This window comes from Eumetopias jubatus, unplaced genomic scaffold (genome assembly GCF_037043125.1).
Source record: "Eumetopias jubatus isolate StellerSeaLion01/CBP00866 unplaced genomic scaffold, mEumJub1_p1.0 scaffold_8, whole genome shotgun sequence".
In the NCBI taxonomy this organism is placed as follows: Eukaryota; Metazoa; Chordata; class Mammalia; order Carnivora; family Otariidae; genus Eumetopias; species Eumetopias jubatus.
In genome coordinates this window covers 118,170,955-118,189,919 of record NW_028274814.1, presented here as the reverse complement: position 1 = coordinate 118,189,919, position 18,965 = coordinate 118,170,955, and the positions used below count along the sequence as shown (strand labels likewise).

Genomic DNA, 18,965 nt, shown 5'->3' with positions numbered 1-18,965 from the left:
AAAATGCAAGATGAAGTAAAAAAAAAAAAAAGTAGTAAATACAGAGAAAATTCTAAAGGAAATAACTCTTGCATAAAGCAATTAAAAATAATATTATTTTGGGTTAAAAAAGAAAATGTACAGTAATATAAAAGTCAGAGGGAAAAAGATATTTATTAACTTTAGATGTTGATAAGTATGTATGCTGTCCTGCAGGTAACCAATAAAAGCATTGAAAAAAGCACATAATTTCAAAACTCAGAGGAAAATGATAAAAATAATCCAAAAGAAGGGAAAAGAGAAAAACAGAAGAGCTCAGACAAGTAAAAACACAAAAGAACATGACAGATTTCAAACCAAATATATTAGCATTTACATTAAATATAAATGTATTAAATTCCCCAGTCAAAATACAATGTTGTCAGACTATATTTGAAAATATCCAAATGCATGCCTTTGATAAAAACATAAAATACACGTACACAAAAGGGTTGAAAGCAAAAGGTTAGAAAGAGATACACTGTGAAAATAGCCACAAGAAAGTCATTTTCCTCTAGTAATATCAAACAAAGCAGACTTTATGAGGAGAAAAACATTATTACAAAAAGGCCACGAGTCATTTCAAAATGATAAAATGCTCAGTTCACCAAGAAGATACAACAGTTAATTTGCACCTAAGAACACAGTCTCAAATTATATAAAGCAAAATTTGACAGACTAAACAATGACAATCATTGCGAGAGATTTAAATATACTTCTTTTAATAACTGATTTTAAAAAATTAGAGGCAAACAAACAAGAATAAAGATTTGAACAAGACTAACCAAACTGACCTATTGGGTATATATATGAATACTGCCTTAGCAACTGAGGACTACACATTTCTTTTAAGAGCAATGGAATATTTACACAATAAATCCTTTCCTGGAGAAAATATGCAGGTTTCAACAATATCAATCATACAGAGCATTTTTTTATTATCACAGAACAACATAATCTAAGAATAAATAACAAAAGATACTTTTCTAATACAATGTATAAAATATATATAAGTTCTATGTAGTTTGGAATGTAAAAAACACATGTTGAAATGGCCCATGAGTCAAAGAATAAATTGTAACAAAAACTTTAAAATTATTTTTAACTGAATGATAATGATAATACTATAATAAAAACTTGTGGGATGAAACCAAAGCAATGTTTAGTGAAACTCATAGTCTTCAAATGCATACATTAGGAAAGAAAGGACTAAATATTAAGCCAAACATGTATCTCAAGAAGTCAGCAGTAAGGAAAAGAATACAAAACAAAACAAAAACAAAGTAGAAGAAAGATATATGGATTAGTGAAATAAAACTGATGAGAAACCTCTGGTGACAATGATCAAGAAAAAATACACAAACAACCAATGTAAGAAATGAAAAGGGACACTTCAATACCAATACAATGGAGAGATTAAAAGTATGAGAGAAGTTTTAAATAAAATGAAAAAATTCCTAGGTAAAGCAACTTAAACAAACCTGACTCAAGAAGAAACAGTAAACTCCAATGTTCTATAAATAGGGGTGATAGTTAAAATATTTAAAACTTGGCTTGACATGGGTACTAACCATATTAGAACAGATACTGACCCAATCAGAACTGATACCAACTCTGGCATCTAGTAAATGAGTACTACTGCTTAATGACTGCCTCAAACTATTGAGAATTATATTACTAATTTTTTATTTTTTCACAAAGAAAACACTAGGGTCAGACGGCTTTACTGATGAATTCTTACCAAATATTTGAGAAGAAAAGTTTACTCTAAACTTACAGAAATGTCACCAGAAAATAGAAAAACATGGTTATATTTATCAACTCACTTTATAAGTCTAACAAAATCTTAATACAAAATATATCTGACAAAGATAGTAAAAAAATGAAAATTTGTAACTCAATATTACCCTTAAACAGTGGCAAAAATCCAATACAAAACCTTAATAAACTGAAACCAATAAAATTAATATATGATCAATTTGAGTTTATCTCAGGAACAGACGACTGATTAATATTTAAAAAATCAATTACTATATTTTTAAAAAATTATAAAATAGTCTTAATAGACACAACAAAAGATTTTGATAAAAATTCTTAGTAAAGTGGACAGTAGAAAAAAACTTCCTTAATGTGATAAGGAATGGCTTCAAAAAAAAGTTGAACATCCTATATTATGGTGACACATTGGAAAGTTTCCCTTGAAGATCAGGAAAAAGGAAAAATTATCAACTCAAGTCAGACTTTACCTGATTTCTTAGTTATTTTCAGACTCATTCTACTAGACAATATAGATTCTATATTGCTGTGTATTTTCATCTATTTGACAAGGGGTTGTTCTCTATTTTCAAGTTATAATGGTCAAGTTAAACTTTACATCTAAATATAAGATTTAGCTTTGTGATTATATTACATACCATAGGTTCTGTGTCCTTTGGAGGTCTTTCTAGAGGAGGAATGTACCACTGAAAGCAAAGTTCTTTGTTTAAATCTTGTATCGTCATAACTGATGACACATCTCCAGAAGATGGGCTGGCAGAGGGCTTATTTAATGATAAATCAGAGTGTAGAGAACTGTCATGACATAACTAGGGACAAATCAAAAACAGTTTAATTGCTGGTAATAAATTCATGCAATATTTAAAACATTCACTCAATATCCATTCAGTATTGGCTACATTATAAAACTCTGGGAATTGTCTTAGTTTGTTTTATGAGTGTAGCTTTTAAAACTGTCCCCAATTACCAGAGAAGATTCTACTACAGAAAAATATGCTTCAAAACCCATGGGACTCAGGGTGCCTGGGTGGTGCAGTTGGTTAGGTGTCCAACTCGGTTTCAGCTCAGGTCATAATCTCAGGGTCGTGAGATCAAGCCTTGCGTTGGGCTCTGAGATCAGTGCAAAGTCTGCTTGAGATTCTCTCTCTCTCTCTCTTTCCCTCTTCTGCTCATGCTCTCTCTAAATAAATAAATCTTTTAAAAAAGAAGAAAACAAAAAACAAAAAAAACATGGGATTCAACAAATGTCTTCCACTTTGGTGACTTTCCCAGAGTAAAGATCTAGAGAGGAAAAATGTCAATATTATCATTTCAGTCTCAAGATCGCCTCAGATTCTAAGAATATCTTTTTTTCTTGTTTATTCAGTGGTGAATAAACTGAGGGTATGATTATAAATAATATCTACTTTCCAACAGCAGTTTTTTTCTGTATCATATGCAAATTAAGATAGTTTTTGCTGTAAAATATTTAAAATCAATCGCTCTCATTCCCTCTTTACATGAACGTGGCTGATTTGTTAACTCAGTCTTGGTAAATCTGGGCCTAGCTTTGATGCAACCAGGTCCCTGAATCAGGAGTTTCCAGGAAACATAAATGTGTGGAATGCAATTGGCAATTTTGCAAATTATTCGGTTTTTTAAAAGTAGCTCAGAAAGCAAAGCGTGATTGCTCTAAAAAAATAACAGTCTAGCCAGAGAGATAATAATAGTGATAATAATACCTCAAATCTGAAAAGAACCTTCTTTAATGGAGTGCAAAGTATTTTCAAAATTAACTTGTTATTCCCAAGATTATAGTATGGTAGCTGGGAAGCAATTCTTCTGTTGAACTTTTGACATCTAACGTATCTTAAGGCTTGATGATGAAGGGGAACATGTAAGTGGCCAGTAAGAAATGCCTGGTGTTTCTGTATGGCTTTGTACCTCCCATTATTTCTGAGCTTATTCAAGATACAATATAAGACTGTCAATGAGAGTCTTCAAAATAAAATAAAAAGAGAAATAAAGACACTGACCTTTCAAGTTGTCTACTGATAAGAGAAAAAATATGTCATGACTGAAAGGTAATATTAAAGATGAAAACTTTTCAAAAATGTCTAGAGACTATCATCATAAAAGGATATTTTAAGCCAGAATCCTCATTTATTAGCACTATGATACTAAAAACATGACCAAAATAAACAATAAACAAGACTATTAGGTTTAAATAATCATTTAAAAGTGCTAAACTAAGATTAATTCTATGCCAGGCAGTTCACCAAAACTTCAGGTAAATAACTGATTCCAAAAATAATTTTGGAATTTAATTTTTTTCATATCTGAGTGCCTTTCAGAGGTTCTGACAACTATTTTAGCAAGAATTCATATTTAATAACTAAGCAGAGAAAAATAATAAGCAAATATTTACTATTTCAATATATATAGCATTTATTAACATGATGGTCTAATAATGGTAAATTGTAACAAAAGTCAATATCAAAATAGGCATTTAATTTTCCATTATCTTTAAAAAAACATAAAATCTAGTTGCTAATGGAATTAAGCATATATGCCAACGATGGATCATACACTGAATATTTTCGATATGTCTGATTTATTCTTTGAAAGGAATGAAACAACAGACCTACTGAGAGAAGTCTTGTTTGCCACAGTCCTATAAACAACAAATCACTTTACACTAGTCAAATATTTGACCTTACGACAAGTCTAAACACGAATAACCCAGATTGTGCATAATTTTAAGAATTTTTAATGTAATTTGTTTGGCACCTTTGTTTTTCCATCACAGAGCTTCAATAGACCTAACGATATGCAGACGCACACACTGATGAGCCTGGTCCCTAGCAATGATCTCTCTGGAAAGACATCTACCTCTTTGTGGAGGAAAAGCAGGATTAAGTATCAATTTATGGAAAGAGTTTGATTGAAATAGCCTCCTGAGTGATTAAAAGCTCAAAAACATTATTATAAAAATCAGCCAAGCTTGCAGTTTATTTTTTTTTTAAATCCAAAAGGCTCTATGCTCGTTAGCTATCTACCCCAGTGAAATGAACAGATGATTAGGTGGCTTGCACCTGTCAGGCAAGCGACAGTGATCTCCAGAGCCGATTATTCTGGGGAAGTGTTACACTAATCATATTAAAAAAAAAAAAAAAAAAAAGAGCAAACAGGGTACAACGATCTCTGATAACATTGCTGCCATTAGAAGTGTCGCATATATTTACAACATATTCAAGGTTCTACGTTCGGAGCATCACGCTTAGAAAATGGGTAATGGTAGGCTGCCCTTAATACTAAAATACTCAAGCAGAGCTCCTTTCGGAATATTAAGAAATCACACCTATTAGTTTCCAAACTCATACAAAATAGTCACAAGAATGCATTCACAGAACCCTAGTTCTCCACCTTCTCATTCTCTGCCTCTTGTGCCAGAATACTGGAGGCATCTGGGACAGTTGGCAGCAATCCTCAAAGGGAGTCACAGTTTCTCGAGGGGGAATCGGATCTGGTGTTAGATGGAAATGATTTCATCCCACTCCTGCTGCCTCCTTCATGAGACAGTTTATTTTTTTTTAAATTTTATTTACTTGTCAGAGAGAGAGAGATTGAGAGCACATGTGCAGGGGGAGCGGCAGACAGAGGGAGATGCAGGCTCCCTGCTGAGCAGGGAGCCTGATGCGGGGCTCGATCCCAGGACCCTGGGATCATGACCTGAGCCGAAGGCAGATGCTCAAGGACTGAGCCACCCAGGCGCCCCCATGAGACAGATTTTAAAGGAGTCTGTGTCCACACAGATTTTAAGGGGTCCTGTAAGGACCAAACCAACAACCAAACAAACAAACACAGCTGAACTGTCAAAATCTGTCTACTTTGCTATTTGCTTTTCAGAAGACCATTTGCCAGTAAATATAAACCATATCCTGCAGTGTCAACATTTTGACTCATAAGGGTGGGTATTTTTTTAATCCCAAATTCTTGAACTCTTTTATTTCTCAAATGATTTATAATCTGGGCAAGAAATAGGGGTGTTAAGTATTGGGCATACCAATATCCCAGTATCTGGGAACTAACTCAAAAAATCCTCCCATGTAGATTCTAATACACTGCCCTGAGAGCAACTCCCTAAATCTCCCTTAGAATCACTTCTTTAAATGAATTCTTAGGGGCGCCTGGGTGGCTTAGACATTAAGCATCTACCTTCAGCTCAGGTCATTATCCCAGGGTCCTGGGATCGAGCCCCACATCGGGCTCCCTGCTCTGTGGGGAGTCTGCTTCTCCCCCTCCCACTCCCCCTGCTTGTGTTCCCTCTCTTGCTGTGTCTCTCTCTGTCACATAAATAAATAAAATCTTTAAAAAATAAATGAATTCTTAAATTATCTTAGTAGGTATTCCCACTACTTTTTAAAATCACAATTTATTACTAGTCACCTCACTCTTTTGTTCAAGAGTGACTTAAAAAAATATTATTATCTATCCAACAATCTAGAAGGATAAGATAAGCAAAGGTTCTCAATTTGGAAGAAGTGACATTTTCAGGTCACTTCTCTGGGCTTAGAAATATGGACATGTCTGGTATAGGCAAGTCTATATCAAAAAAATGAAAGCAATATATGGTGAAGTCCAAAGTCAAGATAATTCAAAATAAATGACTGATTTTTGTTTGGAAAGAATTCCGTGCAAATGACTGATTTATTCATTTTATAAATACATATTAGAAATTTACAATATGCCACATCCACTTGAGTTTTCTCAAATGTGCTTCCTTCAGAAATATAACAATGATTCTAAGAAGTTTTACAAAAATATATAATGTTTGAAAACAGTACCTTGACTGAATCATATGAGATTTTTTCTGAAAAAAGTGTATTTTCCAATCCTTTACATAGTTCTTTTGGAAATTCATCAATACAAGAGGAAGAATAGAGCTGTAAAAATCTTTTAAGGAAAAAATGCATTTCTTTTTGGCGCAAAATCAGCCCAGAGTTGAAAAGGGACGTGAGAAGTGTATCATCTGGCAATGAAATTCCAGATCCTGGCTTTGGAGATGCTTAGGGAAGAAAAATATGTTACTTTAGAGTCATGTTAGATAACAGAACAGTCTCAGTATTGTTGGTATTTGCTCATTAGCTGTTCTCCCTGTAAATCACACACCTCAGCTAGTGGCTGCCAGTGTAATTCCTCTCTTTTTAAGCTTATTCACTAATGGAACTGCTTCTTGCCACAGGAATGAAGAAAATTTCAGAAGGGTGTGAGGATATTGCTTTAGGTTCTAAGTCTTGACAATGCAAAATATTCTATGTAGTCATCTTATCTGGCACTTACCCCGACAAAGATCTTAAAGCAAGAACTTAGGTGCAGGTCATTTATTTGAAAAATGATCTCAAGGAGCATAAGTGAGAGAACGAACAAAGTGTGATGGAGAAAAGAGCCAACAGAATGAGTTAATGGATGGGCTGTAGCTCTGGATAATCAGGGCTCAGTCCTGCTGAGGACCTTCTGAAAAATAACGTAGAACTGTCTGGGACCGGGAAGCTGGAATGTTTTCTACCAGTTTCCTACCTCATAAGTACGTGTGGAATCCCTGGCACTTTGGGCTGTCCTGAGAGTGGGCCAAGCAAGTCTCAGTAGTTTCAGGAGGAGCCCAGGGCAGAAAAGCAGAAAAGTGTGGGCACGTGACGTGGCAGGTGCCAGCAGGTGAATTCAAAGGTGAGCTGAGCTGATATGGGGCAGGCACTGCCAGAGTGTGCTGTACTGGCTCATGTCCACATCCTTTGCTATCGAACTTCTTTTATTCTTGCCCTTCTCATGATGAACGTTTTATAGCTGACACCTCTCTGAATGTTTGTCTATCCCACGATAACTCCTGGTAGCCCTGCTTAGTCACTCACTCTGTGACTCAGCCTACTTGCCCTGCCGGCTTCTCCATCACTGGGCCCTGACATGGGTCAAACTGTCTTTTCCAACTATTTGCACTGATGAACAACACGAAATCACCAATTTCATGGGGGCAGATACATCGTCACAAACACAAGAGGGACTAACATGAAGCAGATTATACCAGTTTTTCTGGATGTTCTTCAGACGGCACTGATGATACAACAAAAAACTAAATAAAACAAAACTCAGTGGAATTACATATCTTATCTGAAGTCATGTATTTGTCCTCTTACATACTGAATACTGGAACATTCTCTCCTTAAAGTCAAAATTCATCCTGTTCATTTTATAAGCTGTCACATTGTGATCACTCTGATTCTTAACTGTTTTGAGCCATGGGCCACTTTGGCAGTCTTGGGAAGGCTCTGGATGCATCCTTACAGTAACATTTTTAAATACATGAAATAAAATATATAAAATGTCAAAGGAAGTTAGCTTTGTTGAAATACTATTCCACCCAAAGATCTGTGTATCTCAGGTTATGAGCCCCTACAATTTTCATATTCTGATGAGAGTTCACTCCAAAAGATATCAATAGTATTTTAAAATTCCAAATAAGAAACATGACCTAACAAGAACTGGAAAAGAATGTGATTTTTTTAACACATCAAAAACCTACCCAGCAGTTTGCTCATATTATTAATCCTTTGCAGATGAATATAGTAGCGCAATAGAAGAATCCATGTAATATCCACTTTAGTCTGAGGTTTTTTTCTAGCATCTGTGTTGTCACACATGCCGTCAGTTTGATACAAGCATGTACTGGCAGTGGGGAAGACCACTTGGTAGTTATCTAAAAGTAAAAAAATAATAATAACAGTAAGTGAAAAAATGTTTGTAAGACAAATATTATGCTTTCCTTGAAAAATAACCACACGAGGAAAAAAAAAAAAAAAGCACAACCCATAAGAGAAAGACTGACACATGGGACTACATTTGATTAAAAAAACAGTTCTGTATCACAAAAGACACCAAACACAAAGTTAAAAACAAACCACTGACTGAGAAAAAATATTTAGAACACATATGAATTGTTTTTCTTGAATATGTATAACACCTTGCACCAATCAATAAAGAGAAACTCAGAGTCCAACAGAAAAGTGGGCAAAGAATTTCAACAGTCAACTCATAGAAAAGGAGGCCCAAAAAACCAAAATTTTAGCTCACTAAAAATCAGAAAAATGCAAATTAAAATGAAATACCATTTCCCATCCCTCAGTAATTGATAGATACTAAAATCTGAAAATAATAAATAGTGATAATAATGTGAGGAAACTGGTATCTTCATAAACTACTTGTGAGAGCAACTTCTTTGGAAAGCAATTTGGCAGAATTTTATACAATTAAAAATGCAGATACTCATATAAGTGGTATATGTGTACGAGGACTCTTGTGGAAGACATTCATGACACCATTGTTGTAATATAAAAAAAAGGAAACTTAGAAAAATAAACAAAGTCTATTCATTTGATGGCATGCAAAATGAATTAATTAGATCTATAACACAGAAAGTATATAGTGTAGTGTCAGTTCAAATTCCAGATGTACTTCTCACAGGTGTGTGACCTTGAACCTCTCTGCACCGTAGGTCTCTCTGGGCTTTTGACTTCTTGGGTTTTAATTTTCTCATCTTTAAAATGAGCATGGTAAAATCCTGGATAGATCATGACAACATATACCAAGTTACAAGCAGATTCCTGATGATACATAGAATATACCACCATTTGTATAAATTTCAAAAAAACTCAGTGTACTATTTTGTATTATTTATGTGTACACACACACACACACACACAAATATACAGTATTTTATTAGAATAATGGCTGCTTCTGGGAAGGAAAAGAAGAAAGATGAATAGAATCTTATATGGTTAATGGTCTATGTATGTTCTCTTGAATAATAAGATGAATCCCCATGCTCTTACCAACAGTTTAGCAAACACAATATTCCCAGTACTTTTAGAATACTGTGCAAACTTCTCCCTAATCCCATTTCCTTCCTCCTTTCCTTCCTTCCTTCTCTCTTTCTTTTTCCTATCTTACATACTTTTTTTCTTTGTAACCTTTGTGTGCTGAGGTACATTTGCTAGTAACTTACTTTAAAAAGTTCACCAAGGGGCGCCTGGGTGGCTCAGTCATTAAGCATCTGCCTTCAGCTCAGGTCATGATCCCAGGGTCCTGGGATCAAGCCCTGCATTGGGCTCTCTGCTCAGTGGGAAGTCTGCTTCTCCCTCTCCCACTCCCCCTGCTTGTGTTCCCTCTCTCGCTGTGTCTCTCTCTGTCAAATAAATAAATAAAATCTTAAAAATAAAAAAATAAAAATTAAATAAAAGTTCACCAAAAGAAAACCAGTTGAGTCCTTACAAGGATCTCATGCTTGACTGATTGTTTAGCTAAATATATGACTTTGGTTGAAACTCAGTTTTCCTTAAAACTTTAAAAGCCTTATTCTACTGCTTTCTAGTATCCATTATTGCTGGGGAGAAGCCGGATGCTGGTCAAATATTCATTCTTGTGTTTGACCATCTTCCCTACTCTAATGCTTTTAATGAACTCCTCGTTATTTGTGGTGACTAAAAATTTCATTCTGCACCTAGGCCTAGGTCTTTTTTATTCATTCTGCTTGTTATGTAGTAGGCCTTTTCAATGTGAACACTCATCTCTCCTTGTGGTCTTGCAAAATATTCTTAAATTTATTTCTCTGATGAGATAAATATAAGATCATATTCTCTCTCTCTTTTGCTCTCCTTCTGCCTTTCCCTTTCCCTTTCTCTCTCACTCCACATATTTGGGCATTTGATTTATAACAGATGTGACACTGCAATGTTGTGAAGAAGGTTGGTCTTTTTAATACATGGTTCTGGGTTAATTGTATATCGTACGGAAAAAATTAATCTTGACTTCAGTCTCACACCATATACAAGAATAGATTCTAGATGAATTGTAGATCTAAATGTGAAAAGTAAAAAAAAATGGTAAAGATAAGAGGGTATCTTTATGACTTTTGCATAGAAAAAGATTTCTAAAACTTAACACAAAAAGCATAAACCATAAAAGATTTATAAATTGGACAACATTAAAATTATGAACTTTGTATAATCAAAAGTACCACTAGCAGAATGGGGGTAAAAGATATTTGCAACACATATACTCTATAAAATGGTCATATCCAGAATATTGAAAGAATCTCTCCATATTTCTAAGAAAAATACAGAAAACTCCCAAGAAAACTGGGCATGATTCTTGAATAAGGAGTTCCCAAAAAAGACTAAACAAAAGCCAATACTATATATAATAGTATCCTACCTTTTTAGTCATCAAGGTAAAATTTAAGTTCAAACCCCTTTGGAGAATTTCTAAGTTGAAAATATATATACTTATGACCCAGCAATTCTATTCCTTGGTATATACATAAAAATGTGTACATCTGTACACAAAAATGTCATATACAAGTGTATTCATAGAAGCATCATTCCTGATAACCCCCAAATATTTATCAACAATAGAATGGATAAGAAATTGTTATTATGTCCATCAAAAGAATGAACTACACAAACATAGTGTTGAACAAAAGAAGACTGATACAAAAGAATATAGACTATATAATTTCACTTACACAAAAATCAAAAGCTGACAAAACTAATCCAGGTGTTAGAAATCAGAAAGCAGGGACATTAATTAGGATGTGTTGACTAACCTTACTGTGGTAATTATTCTGCAATGTATACATATATAAATCATTACATTGTACACCTTAAACTTACACATTGTTTTATGTCAGTTATATCTCAATAAAGCTGGGAAAAAGAGGGGGTTGGTAGGCAGCAGAAGGGGGTATGATGTAGACTTGTAGGGTACTAGATTTGTTCTAGTTTTGACCCATGATGGTTATATGGGCATTTCCTTTAGACATTGAATGAAACTGTATTTTCATGATTTGTGTGATTTTCCATATTTATGTCATAATACAATAAAATATTTTTGTGGTGACTTCCAGCAAAGGTGTCCATATAATATTGGCATGACCTCTTCTCCTTGAAATCATCCCAAAACAACACAAAAAACAAGTGACAAAAACCCAAATACTATTTTCAATAAATCAGGAAAGAACTAAAACCCCAAACGACAAGATGCATGGCATTGTGCCCAAAGTAGCTGTCACCAGGTACAGGATACAAATGAGGCAGAGGATAATACTCAGATGTAAATCTCAGAAAGAAAGAGCAATGGTGAACTGCACATTTTTAAAACAGTATTATGGTGCCAGTTAAGTTGAGCCATCTTAAGACCAATTGTTCAGAGTTTAAAGAAAAAGAAATACATATACATTTTGAATGTGTATATGATGAGCTCTTTAAAGCCAAAAAAAAAATATTCTTTGTTACAGCTTTTCAAACTCCAAATGAAAAAGTCAGTGAAGCATCATATAGAGTAGGTTATCATATTGCGTTGGCTAGAGTAATGCACACAAAAGCCTAGAAACTAGTAAGTTGACATCAATGAATACATATCCTGAAGTCTAAGACCACAATGTCCTATTTGCAATAACTTGCACTGGTTGAAAAATCAGTAAACAAAATTGTAACACTTTCCAATAATAAAATAACTTGTTGAATTCAAGATGTAGCTGCAAACATGAAGACTCAGTAACACATCTGCAGAGTTGTACTTCTGCCTTACAAATGCTCACATCTACAGATATTGTTGGTCATGCAGTTTTGCTTGGATTTGTCGAATAGTATCAGTACCAGCTATTGAAAGAAGATCTCCTTGTCTGTGAATGATTAGCAAGAATGCAAGTGAAATATGCAAAATGTTGAATAATCCTTCTGAATTCATTGGTTTATCCTGGAATAAGTGTGTTGACATGTGCACTGATGGTGCAAAAGGAATGATAAATAAAACCGTGGTGCCTTCGCATGAACCTAAGAAGGCAGCGACATCAAACTACTAGTAGTTCTTGAGATTAAGAATTCCTCATATCAGTGAGATCATATGATACATGTCTTTCTCTGATTGACTTATTTTGCTCAGCATAATACCCTCCAGTTCCATCCACGTCATTGCAAATGGCAAGATTTCATTCCTTTTGATGGCTGCATAATATTCCATAGTATATATACACCACATCTTCATTATCCATTCATCTGTCTGATGGACATCTTGGCTCTTTCCATAGTTGGGCTATCGTGGACACTGCTGCTATAAACATCGAGTGCATGTACCCCTTCGGATCCCTACATTTGTATCTTTGGGGTAAATACCCAGCAGTGCAATTGCTGGGTTGTATGGTAGCTCTTTTTTCAACTTTTTGAGGAACCTCCATACTGTTTTCCAGAGTGTGCTGGAGTGGTAGGGGGTGGGAGGCATGGGGTGGCTGGGTGATAGACATTGGGGAGGGTATGTGCTATGGTGAGCGTGTGAATTGTGTAAGACTATTGAATCACAGACCTGTACCTCTGAAATAAATAATATATTATATGTTAAAAAAAAAAAAAAGAAGAAGATAGTAGGAAGGGAAAAATGAAGGCGGGGAAATTGGAGGGGGAGACAAACCATGAGAGACTATGGACTCTGAGAAACAAACTGAGGGTTCTAGAGGGGAGGGCGGTGGGTGGATGGGTTAGCCTGGTGATGGGTATTAAAGAGGGCACGTACTGAATGGAGCACTGGGTGTTATACACAAATGATGAATCATGGAACACTACATCAAAAACTAAGGATGTAATGTATGGTGATTAACATAACATAAAAAAAAAAACTACTAGTAGTTCTTGCGTTCTTCACTGCCATGCACTCATAGTAAAATGAATTAACTAAAATGCCAGTTTCACTTAAGAATGTCCCTGACAAAGTAGCAAGATTAAAGTTATTAACTACTGACCCTCAAGTACACATCTTTTTTCATAATTTGTGTGACGAAATGGGAAGAACACATAAAACGTTTCTACTCAGCCATCAGAAAGAATGCAATCTTGCCATTTGCAATGATGTGGGTGGAACTAGAGGGTATTATGCTAAGCTGAATAAGTCAGTCAAAGTCAAATATCACATGATTTCCCTCATATGTGGAATTTAAGAAAGAAGGAAAAATAAAATAAGATAAAAACAGAGAGCTTTTTCGCAACGGGTTTGCCGCCAGAACACAGGTGTCGTGAAAACCACCGCTCAACCTAAACCAAAATGGTAAAGGAAAAGACTCACATCAACATCGTTGTCATTGGACACGTAGATTCGGGCAAGTCTACCACTACTGGTCATCTGATCTACAAATGTGGTGGGATCGACAAAAGAACTATCGAAAAATTTGAGAAGGAGGCTGCTGAGATGGGAAAGGGCTCCTTCAAGTATGCCTGGGTCTTGGATAAACTGAAAGCTGAGCATGAATGTGGTATCACCATTGATATCTCCCTGTGGAAATTCGAGACCAGCAAGTATTACGTGACCATCATTGATGCCCCAGGACACAGAGACTTTATCAAAAACATGATTAAAGGCACATCTCAGGCTGACTGTGCTGTCCTGATTGTTGCTGCTGGTGTTGGTGAATTTGAAGCCGGTATCTCCAAGAATGGGCAGACCCGTGAGCATGCCCTTCTGGCTTACACACTGGGTGTAAAACAACTAATTGTTGGTGTTAACAAGATGGATTCCACTGAGCCACCCTACAGCCAGAAGAGATACGAGGAAATTGTTAAGGAAGTCAGCACCTACATTAAGAAAATTGGCTACAACCCCGACACTGTAGCATTTGTGCCAATTTCTGGTTGGAATGGTGACAACAGACTGGAGCCAAGTGCTAACATGCCTTGGTTCAAGGGATGGAAAGTCACCCATAAAGATGGGAATGCCAGTGGCACCACACTGCCTGAAGCTCTGGATTGCATTCTGCCACCAACTCGTCCAACTGACAAGTCCTTGCGTCTGCCTCTCCAGGACGTCTACAAAATTGGTGGTATTGGTACTGTCCCTGTGGGCCGAGTCGAGACTGGTATTCTTAAACCTGGGATGGTGGTCACCTTTGCTCCAGTCAATGTTACAACTGAAGTAAAGTCTGTTGAAATGCCCCAGGAAGCTTTGAGGGAGGCTCATCCTGGGGACAATGTGGGCTTCAGTGTCAAGAATGTATCTGTCAAAGATGTTCATCGGGGCAACGTGGCTGGTGACAGCAAAAATGACCCACCAATGGAAGCAGCTGGCTTCATGGTTCAGGTGATTATCCTGAACCATCCAGGCCAAATCAGTGCTGGATATGCACCTGTGCTGGATTGTCACACAGCTCACATTGCTTGCAAGTTTGCCGAGCTGAAGGAGAAGATAGATCGTCGTTCTGGAAAAAAGCTGGAAGATGGTCCCAAGTTCCTGAAATCTGGTGGTGCTGCCATTGTTGATATGGTTCCTGGCAAGCCTATGTGTGTTGAGAGCTTCTCTGACTATCCTCCTCTGGGCCGTTTTGCTGTTCGTGACATGAGACAGACGGTTGCTGTGGGTGTCATCAAAGCAGTGGACAAGAAGGCAGCTGGAGCTGGCAAGGTCACCAAGTCTGCCCAGAAAGCTCAGAGGCTAAATGAATATTATCCCCAATACCTGCCACCCCAGTCTTAATCAGTGGTGGAAGAATGGTCTCAGAACAGTTTGTGTCAAATGGCCATTTAAGTTTAATAGTAAAAGACTGGTTAATGATAACAATGCATCATAAAACCTTCAGAGGGAAAGGAGAATGTTTTGCAGACCATGTTTGTGTGTGTGTGTGTGTGTGGCAGTTTTAAGTTATTAGTTTTTAAAATCAGTACTTTTTAAAGGAAACAACTTGACCAAAAAACTGTCACAGAATTTTGAGACCCATTAAAACAAAAGTTTAATGAGACAAAAAAAAAAAAAAGAAAAACAGAGAGGGAGGCAAACCATAAGAGACTCTTAACTACAGAGAACAAACTGAGGGTTGCTGAAGGGGAGGTGGAGGAGGGAGGAGGGATGGCTTAAATGGGTGATGGGCATTAAGGAGGGCACTTGTTGTGATGAGCACTGGGTGTTTACAAGTGATCAATCACTACATTCTACTCCTGAAACCAATACTACTATATGTTAACTGACTTGAATTTAAATTAAAAAAAAAAAAAAATTTCTGCTGTATCCTGAAATACACAATGGTCGTCTTAAGGAAAAGCACTTCTGTGATTAAGTTGCAAATGGGATGCCCTACTCCCCACACCCCCTCCGGCCCCCCCCACCATGGAACACCATTTTTACATAAAAGAACAACTGAGAAGACAAACTAAGTGTTTTCATACTTAGCTGTGTGGCAAACACCTTCCATAAAGTAGTAGGCCTTCAGGAAAGTAACTGACAGTATTTACTGTCAATGATAAAATTCAAATTTTTAAATAAAAACTTAGAATTTTGGAAAATTTGTATATGCCACCATGGGCTTCCCAATACTTTCCGATAAGAATGGTGGTGGTATTTTAAAAATTTGATTTTTTAAAAACTGTCCAGTGAATTGTACAGACATTCGGAAGTCCTGCATAACCCCGGAAATACTGGGTATTTACCCACTATTTTCCAAATATCTTGTGCATGATATTACAAAGTCATGCATGAGTAAAAGATCCATTCAGACTGAAAGACTAATGAATTTTAATGTAACACAGTACAAAAAGTTCAATGAAATTGTTTCATAGTCTACATTGGAACTAACCTTTAAGAAACTACCACTTACCCCGGTGTTGGTTTGGTACCAAAGAAGAATGTCCACAATTATCTGAAAAGGCTCTTAAAATAGTCCTCCACCTTCTATCTACAGACCTGTGTGAAGCTGGATTTTCTTCACATATTTCAACCAAAACATTATGCTCTAACAGGATGACCGCACAAGTGGGTGTGAGTCCAGTTCTTTCATTAAGCCAGACATTAGAGAGATTTTTAATACTACTTATGCTAACTTCTAATGGATTTATTACTGTTCTTTTAAAATTAATTAATAAACTTCAATTTTAATTTCTAATGTAACCTTATTTCTTCTATAATAATAGATTTGCCTAATTTTTTATATAATGTATTTTGAAGTAAATTTGGCTAAATTATATTTTTCTCCAAAATTATACATTTTACAAAGTTTTTAAAATTTATTTGCTTCAAAATAAACAGAAAAGGGCGGAGCAAGATGGCGGAGGAGTAGGAGACCTAGATTTCCTCTGGTCTCAGGAATTCAGCTGAATAGGGATCAAACCATTCTGAACACCTACGAACTCAACAGGAGATCGAACAGGAGAGTAGCAACAACTCTGAACAGAGAAGCGACCACTTACTGGAAGGTAGGACGTGCGGAGAAGTGAATCCGAGGCGATATTCGGGAGGATAGACGGCGGGGGAGGGGGCCTCCGTTGGCCGTTTCTGGCAAGTGATAGAGCCGCGGAGCACAAAATCGGACCTTTTAGAAGTTGGCTCGGCGGAGGGACGTCGCTGCAGTGGCTAAGCGGGGGGTAGAATCCTCCCGGGACAGTGTGGTCTCAGGACCCTTGGGGTCACAGAAAGACCGGGGGTGCCTGAGTGCGCCAGAGCTCCCAGGTATCAGAGCGGGGAAGCTGGCTGCAGAGACGGAGCAGAGTCGCGGGCTCTCAGCTCGGGGTTGCCATAAACTGTGATCTGCGGCCCAGTCGGGGCATGGCTCCTCCAGCAGGGACCCAACAAGCGGCAGAGCCGGGGAGACTCCCCTTCCTTCCTGGGGAGGAGCGGTGCGGGAACGCACTGCAGGGATCTGCTGGGTTTGGAGACTCCGCGCGGGGTCGGGTGCCAGAGATAGCAACGCTCGATCACAGGCCGGGTGAGCACGGAGAGCGGCCGGAGACCAGGGACACGGAAGTGACTCCTTTTCTCTGGGGGCACACTGAGGAGCGGGGCCCCGAGTTCTCAGCCCCTCCGGGTGGAGATTGGGAGGCCACCATTTCTGCCCTGGTCCTCCAAGGCTGGACCGAGAGCTTGCAGGGAACAAAAGCTCCTGAGAGCAAACCGGAGCAGCTTCCTTAGCCCAGACCGACAAGGGCGGGGCAATTCCGCCCCCCACAAAGACATTTGGAAACCACAGCAACAGGCCCCTCCCCCAGAAGATCAGCACAAACAGCCAGCAAGCCAAGACCAAGTTGATCGATTAAGGAGAATGGGAGAACTCCAGCGCTAGGGGAATACTGCACATAGATTCATGGCTTTTTTTTTTTTTTACCATGATTCATTATTTCATCAAAGTTAATTTTTGTTGACTGTTTTTTTTTTTTATTTTTCTTTTTCCCTTTTTCAACCAACATCTTATCAATCCCTTTTTTAAAAAAAAAAATTTTTTTTATTTTTCATTTTTAGAGTCATATTTTATCCCTTCATAGTAGTTACCCTTATTTTTGGCATATATATATAAGTTGTTCTCTCTTTAAAATTTTGAGGTACAGTTTCTTCTAACAGATCAAAATATACCCTAAATCACTAGTGTATGGCTTTGTTCTAGTCTCCTGCCTGATCACATTCTCTCCCTTTTTCCTTTTTTTTTTTCTTAAATCTTCTTTCCTTTTTCAAACAACTTATCTTACCAAGTCCTTTTATAAAATCTTTTATAATTTTCATCTTTACAGCCATCTTCCATCCCTTCATTGTATCAACCCCTATTTTGTACATATATGTCTTTCTTCCTTTAAAATTTTAGGAGGCACTTTTTTCTAACAGACCAAAATACGCCCAAAATCTAGTGTGTGGCACTGATCTATGCACTAGCCTGATCATATTTGATCATATTCTGCTTTTTTTGTATGGTTTTGTTTTTGTTTTTATCTTTTTTTTCTCTCTTTTTTTTTTTTCTCTTTCTTTTTTCTTTCTTTCCCTTTCTTTTCCCTTGGTTTCAGGTCTTTTCTGATTTGTATACAGTATATTTGCTGGGGACGTTGTAAACCTGTTAGCATTTTGTTCTCTCATTCATCTATTCTCCTCTGGACAAAATGACAAGACGAAAGAAATCACCTCAGCAAAAAGAACAAGAGGTAGTACCATCAGCCAGGGACCTACTCAATACGGACATTAGTACGATGTCGGACCTAGAGTTCAGAATCATGACTTTAAAGATACTAGCTGGGCTTGAAAAAAGCGTGGAAGTTATTAGAGAAACCCTTTCTGGAGAAATAAAAGAACTAAAATCTAACCAAATCGAAATCAAAAAGGCTATTGATGAGGTGCAATCAAAAATGGGGGCACTA

At 36.9% G+C, this 18,965-nt stretch overlaps 1 protein-coding gene across 4 annotated transcripts in view; it reads right to left on the bottom strand.

Annotated features, from left to right (window-relative positions):
• CFAP54 (cilia and flagella associated protein 54) overlaps positions 1–18,965 on the bottom strand; it is a 296,408-nt gene that overhangs the window by 44,657 nt on the left and 232,786 nt on the right. For 3 of the 4 annotated variants that reach the window (XM_088025290.1, XM_028105379.1, XM_028105380.1), the window contains 3 exons: positions 8,351–8,524; positions 6,621–6,841; positions 2,433–2,603 (listed from right to left, as the gene is read on the bottom strand). In XM_088025290.1, the coding sequence (XP_087881416.1) occupies positions 2,433–2,603; positions 6,621–6,841; positions 8,351–8,524 (566 nt within the window). Of the gene's footprint in view, positions 1–2,432; positions 2,604–3,624; positions 3,634–6,620; positions 6,842–8,350; positions 8,525–18,965 lie in introns of all 4 variants that reach the window. The other variant, XM_088025291.1, reaches the window with a different exon arrangement.